The sequence below is a fragment of the Kryptolebias marmoratus genome, linkage group LG16, assembly GCF_001649575.2.
Source record: "Kryptolebias marmoratus isolate JLee-2015 linkage group LG16, ASM164957v2, whole genome shotgun sequence".
Classification (NCBI taxonomy): Eukaryota; Metazoa; Chordata; class Actinopteri; order Cyprinodontiformes; family Rivulidae; genus Kryptolebias; species Kryptolebias marmoratus.
In genome coordinates, this window is record NC_051445.1 from 4,204,420 (window position 1) to 4,216,162 (window position 11,743).

Consider the following 11,743-nt stretch of genomic DNA (forward strand, 5'->3'; position numbering starts at 1 on the left):
GATTTGATATTTGACACTTTATAAGAGTTAAGGTACCAACTCTCCAAAAAGAGTTAAATTAACACTTTCTGGTGTGGACCCATATAGACACTTTAAAAGTGTTGAAATCAAATCTGACAGTGTTAATCTGGGCCTCCTGGATTTGCTGTGTAGTTGTGATCAGTGCTCACCTTCTGGCATGGACTGCCACGTCATGCTCTCCTGTTCAAAGTTAAACTCACTGCAGTATAAATAAAGACACCCAACTGTAAATCATCTCCAATGATGTTCATAATCTTCTGATGAATTTTGGTGATTCTCAGCTGCATTCTCCCACAGCCTGCCTGGGTTACTCCCACTCATAACCTATGATTTCCCACATCTCCCAGATTGACTTTCAGCTGTCTTGCGAGGTGCAAGTTCTCTGCAGCATAAACAGTATGTGGAGGTGGAAAGAGTCACAGAACAGTAAAAAGGATAAGAGCCAAGCCTGGGTGCTCTGATCTTCATAATACAAATTAAAAGTGCTCTTTCATATAGGCTGCAAGTCACATCCTAATAATGCAGCATAATGCAGATGAACTCTCCTCTAGTCTAACATTTCTCTCTGTTCTTTGGTGGATTTGGCCTTGAAGCACAGATCAATGTATGACAAAAACTTGGTTTTATTGTACTGAAGATATATGTTGTGCTTTGAAAGAAAATAACTTGGAACTGAGTTTCAAACAGAAGTTTACAAGTTAATCTTTCAGCCGAGAGGCTTAACTGATCAAAGTACAAGCATCTGTGAGACCAGTCCCAATATGTTTTCAGTACTGTTTAGGTGCTCAGGCAAAGTTTGACACACCTACTGTGGACTTCAAATCTGCGCCTGGGTTGTCGATTATGCCAAGCACACGCCATGGTCACTCACCCCTTTCTGTAGTCTCTTCATCAGGAAGTCTGAGCCTCCAGGCTTTTGGCCCAGGCCGGGGTACTTAGCTTTCAGCTTGGCCTCCTCTGCCTTCACTGGGTTTGAATTCTTCTCCTGTGAGTCCTGTGGAGAGAAAAACAAAATTGATTCAAACAGCCTTGTTTTACAAGAAACACTGACCCTTCAGAGTGTCAGCCAATATTTCCACAGAAAAGCTTTAGGTTTAACTGGAACAGCCGGTAATGTCAAAGCACTTGTTTACAACCATCCCACAATTCCAGTCTTTCGACAAAATGCCACAATTCATGCAGAAAGAGCCTAATGTGGTGCACAAGACCAATTTACTCAACATGTTATTTTTAAATCTACAGCTGAAATTTAAGCTCGCTCTTGTGAATTGGGCTAAAGTTTAGGGCTAGAACTGTTGGAAGCCGAAGATACTACATGATACCACAAGTCACAGCATGAATGCTCTCATTCTGCAGCCTCTTGTGTCACTAGAATCTCAGAGAAAACAGATAAAGAAGCCAACTCTACATATAAACAAAAAGGAGGACCAAAAGAGAGGCCAGAAGCACCTTTCTAAACTTATGTTGACGGCAAGTCCATGTTTGGTGTTTGTATCTCTGAAGAATTTGGCAAGAGAACATTTGCATGCTTCTGCTGAATATTAAATTTCAAGCTAAAGACTGATCTCTGACCCTCACAAATCATGGCGATATTAAATTATTGACTGTGTTTGAAGTCAAGAAACTAAAGCTATGTGTTCCAGCACCTACAACACTAAAAGTAAATAGAAATTATTTAGTGCACACAAGACTGCATAAGACTAACACCATTTATGCATTCCTTGCCTGGAACAAGCAGCAAAAGGTGCAGACCGACTTCAGCTATGCACAAGGTCTGCAAAGCTTGCTGGGACAGGGATAAAATGTGACTCAGGACACAGAAGCCAATGAACAGATTCCCTCAGGAGGAGGGGGACGGATAGCTCAGCGTGCCGGTTCACTTGGCGAGAAATTTATGAGCTACTATATTTGGTCCCAACGCAAGGAAACTGTAATATCCACAAACACATCCGTTGTGTACCCACTAGTATTACAGCTTTAAACTGTTAAGTGAAAGTAAAATTTCCCTCAGGTAGCTTTCAGGTTTGACTTGACAGTTCAGCAATATGTGGTGTGATGTGAAAGTTGAATGTTATTTGCTTTTTCCAGCACCTCAGTGAAGTTGCCTCAGTTAACTAAAAAACAACAAGACATTTTATTTAAGACTGTTAAAAGTAAGAGTTAGTTTAGATGTATCGTTTTTCCTCACATTTTTATCAAATATTTAATAAATCTTGGAAACTTTTATAAACATGAAACCATGTTGATTTAGGCCAAGCTCTATTTTATTTTTTTCTAAAATTTGTTGCAGTCATAAAAGTCGATGTCTGTGAAAGTTGAACAATTTGTTTTTACTTAAGCTGTGACTAGACATGTGTGCAAACAGGTAAATGATGAGCTTCTGCACAATCAAGTTTCATACAAAGCCAAAAGGTCTGCCAACAGAAGTGTGAGGATCAAACTTTTAAATCTGCTGGACCACATCAGTTTTTAATTTAAAAGACAATTTAGATAAATGGATGCAACAAAGAAGTTGCATTTAGATACAAAGTAGGGCTGCACAATGTAGCAAAAGATTATTTTCATCGCAATATCAATATAGCAAATAAAAGTATGCTTGGACTTCAATAGATCAGTCTGCATGCTAATAATATCTGATTAATCTAAGTAATTCTCACTGGCCTTGTTGCACACGTGGTTTAGATGATAGTGATGAGTGAGGAATGAAAAGAATTTGTTTTTAAACACAAATTATTTTGTCATCACAATAAGAAACAACAATATCACACCATGTAGCCCTATTACAAAGATATATTTCTCTTTAGATTAAATCAAATCCTCCCAAAAAACTCCTTGTTGAATTTTGAATGATCAAATAAAAAAAATGTTGCACTTTTATGACCATTTTCTTAACTGTGGCTGTCTACACAAGTAATCCAAAAATAAAAAACTAAAATAACTTGATCAGTCTGAAACAAGTTGCAAACTTAAGAATTTGACTTGCAGAAGATGCTGAAATATACCCACATCAACTAATGTTTGCTGATGCCAATTCTAAGCAGATGCAGAAATATATTTCACTTGGTTGTCACAGTCATATGTGGAGGGGAATAAATAATAAAAAAATAAATAAAACAAAAAACTCAAGAGTCTGGAAATGGTGTCTTCATGATGAACACATCGGTCCATATTCATCTGGTGATGATATCTTTATTGTTTTGAGTAGCAGTGAGTTTAATAAGCACATTCGGTCTTCATTAGAGACTAGATACTCAGATTATGTTAAGAGAACCTTTAGTACAAACCAAAGAGGCCCAAGTTGCTGAATACTCCAGCCCATAACTCAAGACAAGGGACAAAACAATGACATACAGGCTTGATGCACTGACACATAAACTCAACCTGCTTAAATTCACATAAAAAAGCGGATCCATGTCTTATCAGTGTCTTTCGGGAGCCGTATTTTGAACGTATGTGCTGCTCTCAGCGTTCAGAAAACACTTCACTCTTGTGCTATTTGATGTTAGCCTCTTCTCGTTAGCATGTTTTGCAGTTAGCAGCCAAGAAACCCACCTGTTTTTCGTCCTCGTAGTCCACCTGTGTGTCTGAATCAAGGTTTTCCGACGACATTGTCTGAGTGTGGCGGACAAGAAGCTGTCCAACTCGAAGACAACTCGAAGGGTTGATTAAACGGGATCACGTCAGATGTTACTGCTATGGATCTAATCCTGATTTTCTAAGCACGACTGCTCCCCAACAAAAATGGCGTAACGAGATGTGACGTCATTGAGGAGGAGGGATGTCCTAGTTGTTATGGACTCGGACTCTAGCCAATAGAAACTTAGATTTACCTTCATTGTGCCAATGGGATACGACCAACTGCAACACGCTGTGTGATTGACAGAGCGTCGTCCAATAGATTTATGAAATGTCCGCTGGGGGCGATGCGGGGGCCGCGCTACACTGCATCAACTCAAAGTACCAGAACAACACAAAAAATATACTATAACCGACGGAACCTGCACGGTTTGACTTATTAAAACGTTTGTGATTGAACAAAACAACACTACGTTGATTAACTGTTAGCTGTAGGTGTTATTTTTGTGCCTTTGTCTGTAAAAGGCTCCCCGCTCTGTGATTGGCCTCTTGTTAGTGACCGTTGTAGGGAAGCGTAGACTAACGGCTGAATCCTCGGCTAATACTAGAGGATCTCTGTTCGCGGTAATGATTGTTGCAGCGAAAACCTAAAAGTTGCCCTTAAAATCTTTCATTAAATGGACTGCACTGTAATGTTTGAAAATATACCCTTCTTGTTACCATATTAGTACAGAATTATTGCTGACATTTAATGATCTGGACGTTTTAAGTTAGCCAGCTAGCATGTCAACTAGCCAAGAATGTCATATAGCCACATCAAGATGCTAGGTTTATAAGACCTTTCTCTTATGTAGTATCTTTTTTATTTTTGCAGATTTTTATTTTTTACATCCACCAAAGAATGGCATGTGCACAGCAAGTGAGGCCTTCACAGGTAAAGTTACTTAAATGTATATGACAGTGTCAGTCCACTTACAGGAAATAGGAAATAAATTGCATTCTGCAGAATTTAGCATCACAGATGAATGTATTAATACCTGATGACATGTTTGAATGCTTGTTTCTTACTGTAATTGTTGGTGAGCTATATTGAGTTATGGTTTCCTGTAGTATTTTCATTACAGCTGTTTTTCCTCATAATAATTTTACACTGCAATTTTAATTTTACATTCAAAGTTTATAATCAACACACCATAAATTTACAGTAAATGAAAGAGCTAGCCTTCCTTGCAGGAATGCATATTGCCCTCAGCCTCTCATGCTGTGAAATGATGGAGATGCAGCCATCTTGGTTAAACCTTGAAAACAATGTTGGTGCTTGGTGTACGTTTTGAGGATGACTCTCAGCTACTACCACAATGCATTTTAGCTCAATATTTGTAAAACTAACTGAGCTGTAGCCATTTTTGTGTTTTCTAATGTCAGGTGGCTATGGTGGCCATCTTGAGTCATTCATTCAGTGATTCTTGGGATATTCTGGTAAAAGACAAACACACAGAGACCAGGGCAAAACCATTATCTAACTATTTCAGGCATCTGTATTTTGGTAAAAGTAAGACACATTTGGCATTACTATTGTTTTATTTCTGTTTATTTTTCACACTCCCAGTAAGTGGTGTGTCTTTGGTGTTGGAATATATTGTTTTTGACAGATATCCAAATTCAGATATTGATTAAAACTTCAAAAAGTGGAGTAGTGCATCTCTGAGTCCTTTTCAGACATTTTAAAACAACATGTTGAAACTGTACACAAGTGTAATGTGATCTGTAGCCGAGAAAAGTAAGCCAGATGTCAGATGAGTTTGTCTCACTCTTGCAGACCGCTCAGCTGTTGCCCACTGAGGTTTGCACCGAGCAGCAGTCTCTCGTCGTCATAAAGAGGCTTCTGGCCATTGCAGTTTCTGGTATCACGTACCTCAGGGGAATATTCCCAGGGAGAGCTTATGGGAGCAAATATGTTGAAGGTTGGATTACAAACGAAACTGCATTCGTCTGCATTGTTTCCATTTACTACTTAGAAATATTCTTCTTTACCAGATCAGGAAGTGATGATCCTTAAAGGAGATCGTAGCTGTCTGGGTGCCTCTCAGATACTTCAGTGGTAAACAACACTATAGCTTATATTTAAGATTATATACTGTGCATTAACATTTACATTTGACACATTAGAAGAATTCACCTCTTGTTTTTTATGGTGAATAAATCTGGATTAATTGTTGTGTGTTTTCCGTGACTCTGTATGTTGTCTGTACATTTTATTTCTAGGATGCAGGGTTGCTTTGATGCCATCCAGAAGAAATATGTAAGTCACGTTTAACCTTTTTTCTGAGAATATTTGTGATGTAAACCTGGTTAAGGTTTTATGAACCAGACAAGATAAATGCACTACAGTATGTGTTCAAACACTAACTAATGGAGTCAAATTGTGTTTTGTTTATACTTTTGTCCCCTACCAGCTGCGGACCGTTATAATGTCTGTGAGTATTGCTAACATTTGTTTACATATACGGGTTCTTGGGTACTTAAATTTAGGAGCTTCAGAAAGTGACAGTGTCAAATATATGAGATTTCATCTTTGCAAAATTAACTTTATTCTTTTTTCTTTAAGATTTATATGGACCCTGAGAACCCCCAGGTAGTGGTCAGACTTTTTTGTGCCACTTCACACCTATTAATGTAAATTAATATATATACAGCATATATATTTTGTCTAATGTTTTCTTCTGTTTCAGATAGTGACTGAGTATTACCAGTTTAGGATCCAGTACACTACAGATGGAGCACACTTGGACTTTGAAAGGTATTTTCCTGCTTTATTTTTGGGTGAACGACGGAGACATTTAAAAAGTTCTGCCCTGATGGTTTGTGTTATTTTTATAATTTTCTTTTTCTCCCTCTTGTTTTTCTGATCAGTAACACCAACCAGAAGTTGTCAACGATGTCATGTGGAAACACTAAGAAAGCCAGCATCTTGCTGGTGAGGAAGCTCTACACGCTGATGCAGAATCTGGGGCCGCTGCCAGAAAATGTCTGCCTCAACATGAAGCTGGCTTACTATGAGGATGGTAAGACAAACATCATCAAGCCTTTTGTTTGCCTTTTTATCATTATTTATTGTATTCCGATTATCTTGTATGCGGCCTCTTGGAACTTTGGTTTAACCTTTTTTTCAGCATATATTTACACATTAACGGGTGTTCTTATTTTAGGTTATGGTTAGGTTTTTTTTAGTTGATGTAGACATAAACTGTTTTTTTTTTTCAACAATATAAAATCGATCCTCCCCAGTTTTTTTTCCAGTTCACATGGTACGATCATTGGTGGGAAAAAGACATTTAGACTTTTGAAGTAGCCATTTGGCTCCTTTTTTTTAGTTTTTCAATGTCAGCGTGTTTGATTTTCTCTGCATGCATGATTATTTTGTTTGGTTTTGTTTTCTTTCCTAGTCACTCCTCCCGACTACCAGCCACCAGGCTTTAAGGAGGCTGAAGGAGACGTAATGGAGTTCGAGCAGGAGCCGGTCAAACTGGCCATGGGAGAGGTGGCCACCCCATTTCACTGCGTTAAGTTTGACATGGCCACCGAGAAGCAGAGACTGGAGCAGGTGACGCAGCAGAGTGTGGATATAAAAGTTTCAAATAACATTACAGGAGAAACACACACACACGTCTGCACCAATTGTTTTGAAAGCTTTTGTTTTATTATTTTTTGGTGAAAATCGCCCTCGTAGTTAACAAGGTTTCCTGCAGCCGGTGCTTCACAGCTTTGCTTCTCCGTCTGCAGGTGGAGGAGAATGTTTCTGTGAAGGAGAAGTGGCTTATGAGGATCGATGAGCATGATGTTATAACACAGGTGTGTAAGAACTCAGACGTGAAGTGTCTTTAGTCTGCACAGTAAAGTGGGTTTTGAAGCTTCCGGTGATTTTTTTGTTTTGTTTTTTTAACGTGGTTTGAAGTGATCTGATTTAATTTCCTCGTCGTGTGCAGTTCAAAGAGTCTTCTAATAGAAAGAGACTAACACACCCCTGCCTTCTCTGACCTGTGTTTTTCTGTGACATTATCTGTTAGGAATTTGTTTGCCTCTTGAGAAACTAGGCACGTGATCACAGAGCATGTGAAAAGTGTCAGTTGCTTCAGAGTTGGCAGCCCTGTTGGACAAGCTTTCACCACAGTTTATTGTTGTAGTCAGTGTGCTTTTCACATGTTCAAATGCGTCATGTTCAGTTAACATACCTTCCTGTTTAGGGTACGGCTCCCAAACAAGTGGAGAAACCTGACAACAAGAACACAGACCTGAATAACACCGGTAATTATCCAGAAAAACATTCTGGGTTTGGTCTGGTCTGAAATCTTTTTTTCTTTCTTGCTACAAAATAAAACATATGAATCAGGATCTTAGAATGAGAGCAATTATTTTTGCCAGAGATTATAACAATGGCTCATATTAATTGAAAACCTCAATCTATCAAGACCTAAATTAAAAATTAAAATTTTACTTATATATTTGACATTACATTGTAATTTCTGTAATTTTCAGGTATTATGGTGAAACGTATGTCAGTTTATTTTTTAAAATTAAACAGTGGCTACGTAAATTAAAAACTGTTCACTTTTTGTGAATTAAAGAGATCCAGATGAGCTGTAATGAGAAGAATGGGACCTGTGAGGAAGTCACAGAGGTATGTATGCCTCCTTCAACCCTTTGTGAGCAATAAATAATTTAAAGTGGCTGAATATAAGGCTTCTCCTGTGTTTTATCCTTTACCATAAAACGGTAGCTTGATGCCTTTTAATTCCTTTTGAGTTGAAACTGGACAAAAAAGGCTGTTTAGACACAAGGCATCATTTAGAAACCAGAGAGATCAAGAGTCCTGCAGCAGTTCAGACATGCAGGATGACTTTAGGGTGTGTGCAGAAAAGCAGCAAAAGACAACTAAGTCTGTTTAAAAGTTGCTTACATTATTGGTTACATTATCCTTTGTCAGATGGACACTCTGGTGAAGAAAGCCTCTGATTTGGACGTGGGCCTGAAGAGGACCAGGAGTGGACGAATAATCAAGTCCACGATGGTCAGTTAACTAGTTAAAAACTCAGCTTTAACTCTTTACTTTAACAACTAAACCATGAAACAACTTCAGTCTGAAGAGGTAGCTTTGCCTGACTATGAGTCACAGACTGTTTGCAAGGTTTAAAATGTAAGAAAAAACAAAGTTGTTCTGTAAGACAACACACATTTTGTTAATGTAAAAAAACATTTTTTGAAGGACACAAGACTGCATGTGTAGTATTATTTATAACCTTTAACTGGCATGTTTTATATAAAATTGCAACTATAAATCTGTTATTCTCATGTTTTAACATTTATACAAATCAGCCCCAACATTGAAAGCACCTAACATGGTAATTTGGAGGTTCTTAGTGTTACTTAAAGGCACTTAATATTTTTACTCTGCATCTGACCGCAGCACATATGACAGAAGAAGGCGCTGATAGCCCAACAAAGAAGACTACGAGTTTAATCACAAGCAGGAGGAACACAACAGGAACTCGTTTTGCAGAAAAGATTTCCTGTTATTTGCAGTTAGTGACTCACGGACTACAGAGACAGACAAATTGAGTTAAATATCTAGTGAGAAAACACACAAAAGTCTTCTCTTTCAAACAACAAGGTGAACAAGGTTTGTGGGAACCATGCAGAAGCCTTAAATCAGCTTTTTGAGCCACGTTAGAATCAAACTGTCTGCTGTAGGATTTAGTACATTTTGGGATCGGATTAACCCCTTCCTCTTATTATTCTTTCATTTGTGAGCATTGTTGCTGCAGAAGCATGGAGGTGTCAGAAACAACCATCACCTTTAGGGCTGTTTGAGTGGAGATCATTTGAAGTTGACAAAATTTCCCAGTTGAATATTTTCTGACATAAATAATGACTTTCACTTCACCTGTCAGGGGTTATAATGTTGGTACTGACGTGTGTGCACAAAAGACAAGAATTTAGTTTTTTTTTAAAGTGCATTATTTCAAATGTGCTTTAATATTGAACTAGGTTTCAGAAGGCTTTTAAAAGCATGTTTCTGTGTGTGGGCAGGAAACAAACCTAACTGTGAACAGCAAACCAGCAGCAACAGTGAAGGAAAAAATGGTAATAAACTCCTAAAATCACTCTCAAAACTCTGACTTCATATTTAAAAAATATATTATCGAGATTAAAAAATTGTGAAGGTAGTTGGTCCTAATAAACTTGAATATAATAATCTTTATATGGGAACATTGAAGAAATATGCCTTAATGTTTAACAAGTCTAGAAAATGTATTGATAGATTTAACCTTCAAATCATTATCTAGCTGTTAAAGAATAAATGTGTTCGACCATTTGTCTCCACATGAACTGTATCTCAGTATAAAAAATAAAAAGTCTGTTTGATTTATGATAAAGCAGCTGAACTTGAACCTAGATGAAGATGTCATGTTCAGATTTAGGCTGATTTTTGAAGTGGAAAATGCGTAGGATCCCTGTTTGTTTCCCCGATGAGTCAGCTCTGAGTGGGATGTTAAGGTTCTTTAAATGTCGACGGCATGATTCTTCTGCTGTTTTCAGGTTTCTCAGTACGACATCCTCAGCAGCCAGGAATCGTCAGCCCCCGTAGCTAAGAAGAAGCGTAAATTCAGCGAGCCTAAAGATCACTGTTGACCTCCCTGCAGTGTCCCCGTGTTGATTCGGCTCATGTGGTTTGTAATAACTTGAATTTTAATCACAAGTTCTTTGGTTTATCTTTAAAAAAACAAACAGTTTTCAACATGTTTTAGAAACATTTTTGAAGTTTGGACTAAATAGTGGTTTAAAGTAATGTTTAGTTTCGTTTATTTGACTGACACACAGGCCTAAAACATTTTGCAACAAAGTTTTTTAATGGTTATGTTTGTTGTTACCGTTCTGAGTTAATGTGGTAAGTTTGGTCTGCAAATTTCAATAAAACACAACCTTTTTGTTTCATGAATGTGATGAGGGAACTAAGAACTACAACAGAATGGGAACCGTAGGATATTTTAGAACAGTTGCAGACATAAAAGGTTGACATTTCTGCTCCAATCTTTCCATATTTTGAAATATTTGCTAACTGTTTTTATAAACATTGTTTAAAAACACATAAATTACCTTGGCTCATTTGTTAAATTTAGTTGAGTTTTAGGACCCAGGATTAAACTGAAATGATTGATAGACTAAATGCAGCTCTCGAGGCCATACAAAACAGTTTCTTCATCTGGAAAAAAGAAATGTCTCCTGGTTTTAACTTCCTTTCTGTAAAAGAGGTCTCAGGGAAAAAAAATGTTTCTCAAATGTCACCATTTGCATGTGAGGTGTCTTGAATGAAGCTGTTAAGTGAAAGTGGATTATATCTGTACACTGTGACCTTTGGGCCCAGATAAAGGCCCATCAGCAGCCTCCCGCCCGGCAAGCTGTGTGTTTTTAATCTCCTATTGTTTTTCCCAGAGAGAGGGACATTTGCTGATAGACTGCCTTAACCCACTGCAGATCAATACTGCAGGAAGCCTTTGTGATGCATATCCAAGCAGCCCCCCCCTTCACATGTCTGCAGCAGGCCAGAAGGGTGAAAGAGACTCCATCAAATCAATCCTCACTTCCTAGCAGCGGTTCCGTTGGTCATCACATTTATTTCATAGTGTGTGCAGGTTTTTTTTTTATAACAGAGAGGCATAAAGCAGAGTGGTGTAGGAAATCCGTGGTGGACACTCAACGGTGCAGTGACGCTCTTTATGAGCTGTGAAATGAATCAGGGTTACCTAACCTCACAGCCCGACTCCAGTGGCATTTTTCAACACATTCTATTAATTTAACAGCAGAGGCTTCTCAGAGTATTGATAGAAGCAGGGATGTTTAAGGTTCCATTGCAGGTGACGTCGTGTTTCGTTGAACCCATATCTTCCTATCAATATTGCATCACAAAAATTCAATATTTAATAGTTTCCAAATGGCAAAACATGACTAACAGTTTGGAATAATAACACAAAAGTGCACTGATGAAATGCCTTACTGTGATACAAAAACAGAATTAACCACCAGAGAATAGGACAACTTTGAATCACATTTTTGTTGGAAAAAGGAGAAATAACACAAAAAAAAATCT

The 11,743-nt window shown here is 38.0% G+C and overlaps 2 protein-coding genes across 3 annotated transcripts in view; one reads left to right on the forward strand and one right to left on the reverse strand.

Moving 5' to 3' along the window:
• ensab (endosulfine alpha b) overlaps nt 1-3,751 on the reverse strand; it is an 8,847-nt gene extending 5,096 nt beyond the window's left edge. Inside the window, exons 1-2 of the mRNA XM_017428558.3 lie at nt 3,574-3,751; nt 893-1,015 (exon numbers count right to left, since the gene is read on the reverse strand). Of these exons, the coding sequence (XP_017284047.1) occupies nt 893-1,015; nt 3,574-3,630 (180 nt within the window). The 5' untranslated portion in view covers nt 3,631-3,751. The remainder of the gene's footprint in view (nt 1-892; nt 1,016-3,573) is intronic.
• A 231-nt stretch (nt 3,752-3,982) lies between these two features.
• Nucleotides 3,983-10,742, forward strand: hormad1 (HORMA domain containing 1). Of its 2 annotated transcripts, XM_017428512.3 has the most exons (16): nt 3,983-4,221; nt 4,472-4,531; nt 5,417-5,561; nt 5,635-5,698; nt 5,863-5,899; nt 6,054-6,074; nt 6,206-6,232; nt 6,330-6,397; nt 6,511-6,662; nt 7,044-7,201; nt 7,381-7,449; nt 7,842-7,902; nt 8,223-8,275; nt 8,582-8,665; nt 9,685-9,738; nt 10,195-10,742. In XM_017428512.3, exons 2-16 carry the CDS (start codon nt 4,499-4,501, stop codon nt 10,285-10,287), a joined length of 1,119 nt encoding a protein of 372 aa, XP_017284001.1. In that variant the 5' UTR covers nt 3,983-4,221; nt 4,472-4,498; the 3' UTR covers nt 10,288-10,742. The 2 variants fall into 2 exon arrangements, with proteins under 2 accessions (XP_017284001.1, XP_017284003.1); XM_017428514.3 differs by lacking the exon at nt 9,685-9,738.
• The last annotated feature ends 1,001 nt before the right edge of the window (nt 10,743-11,743 follow it).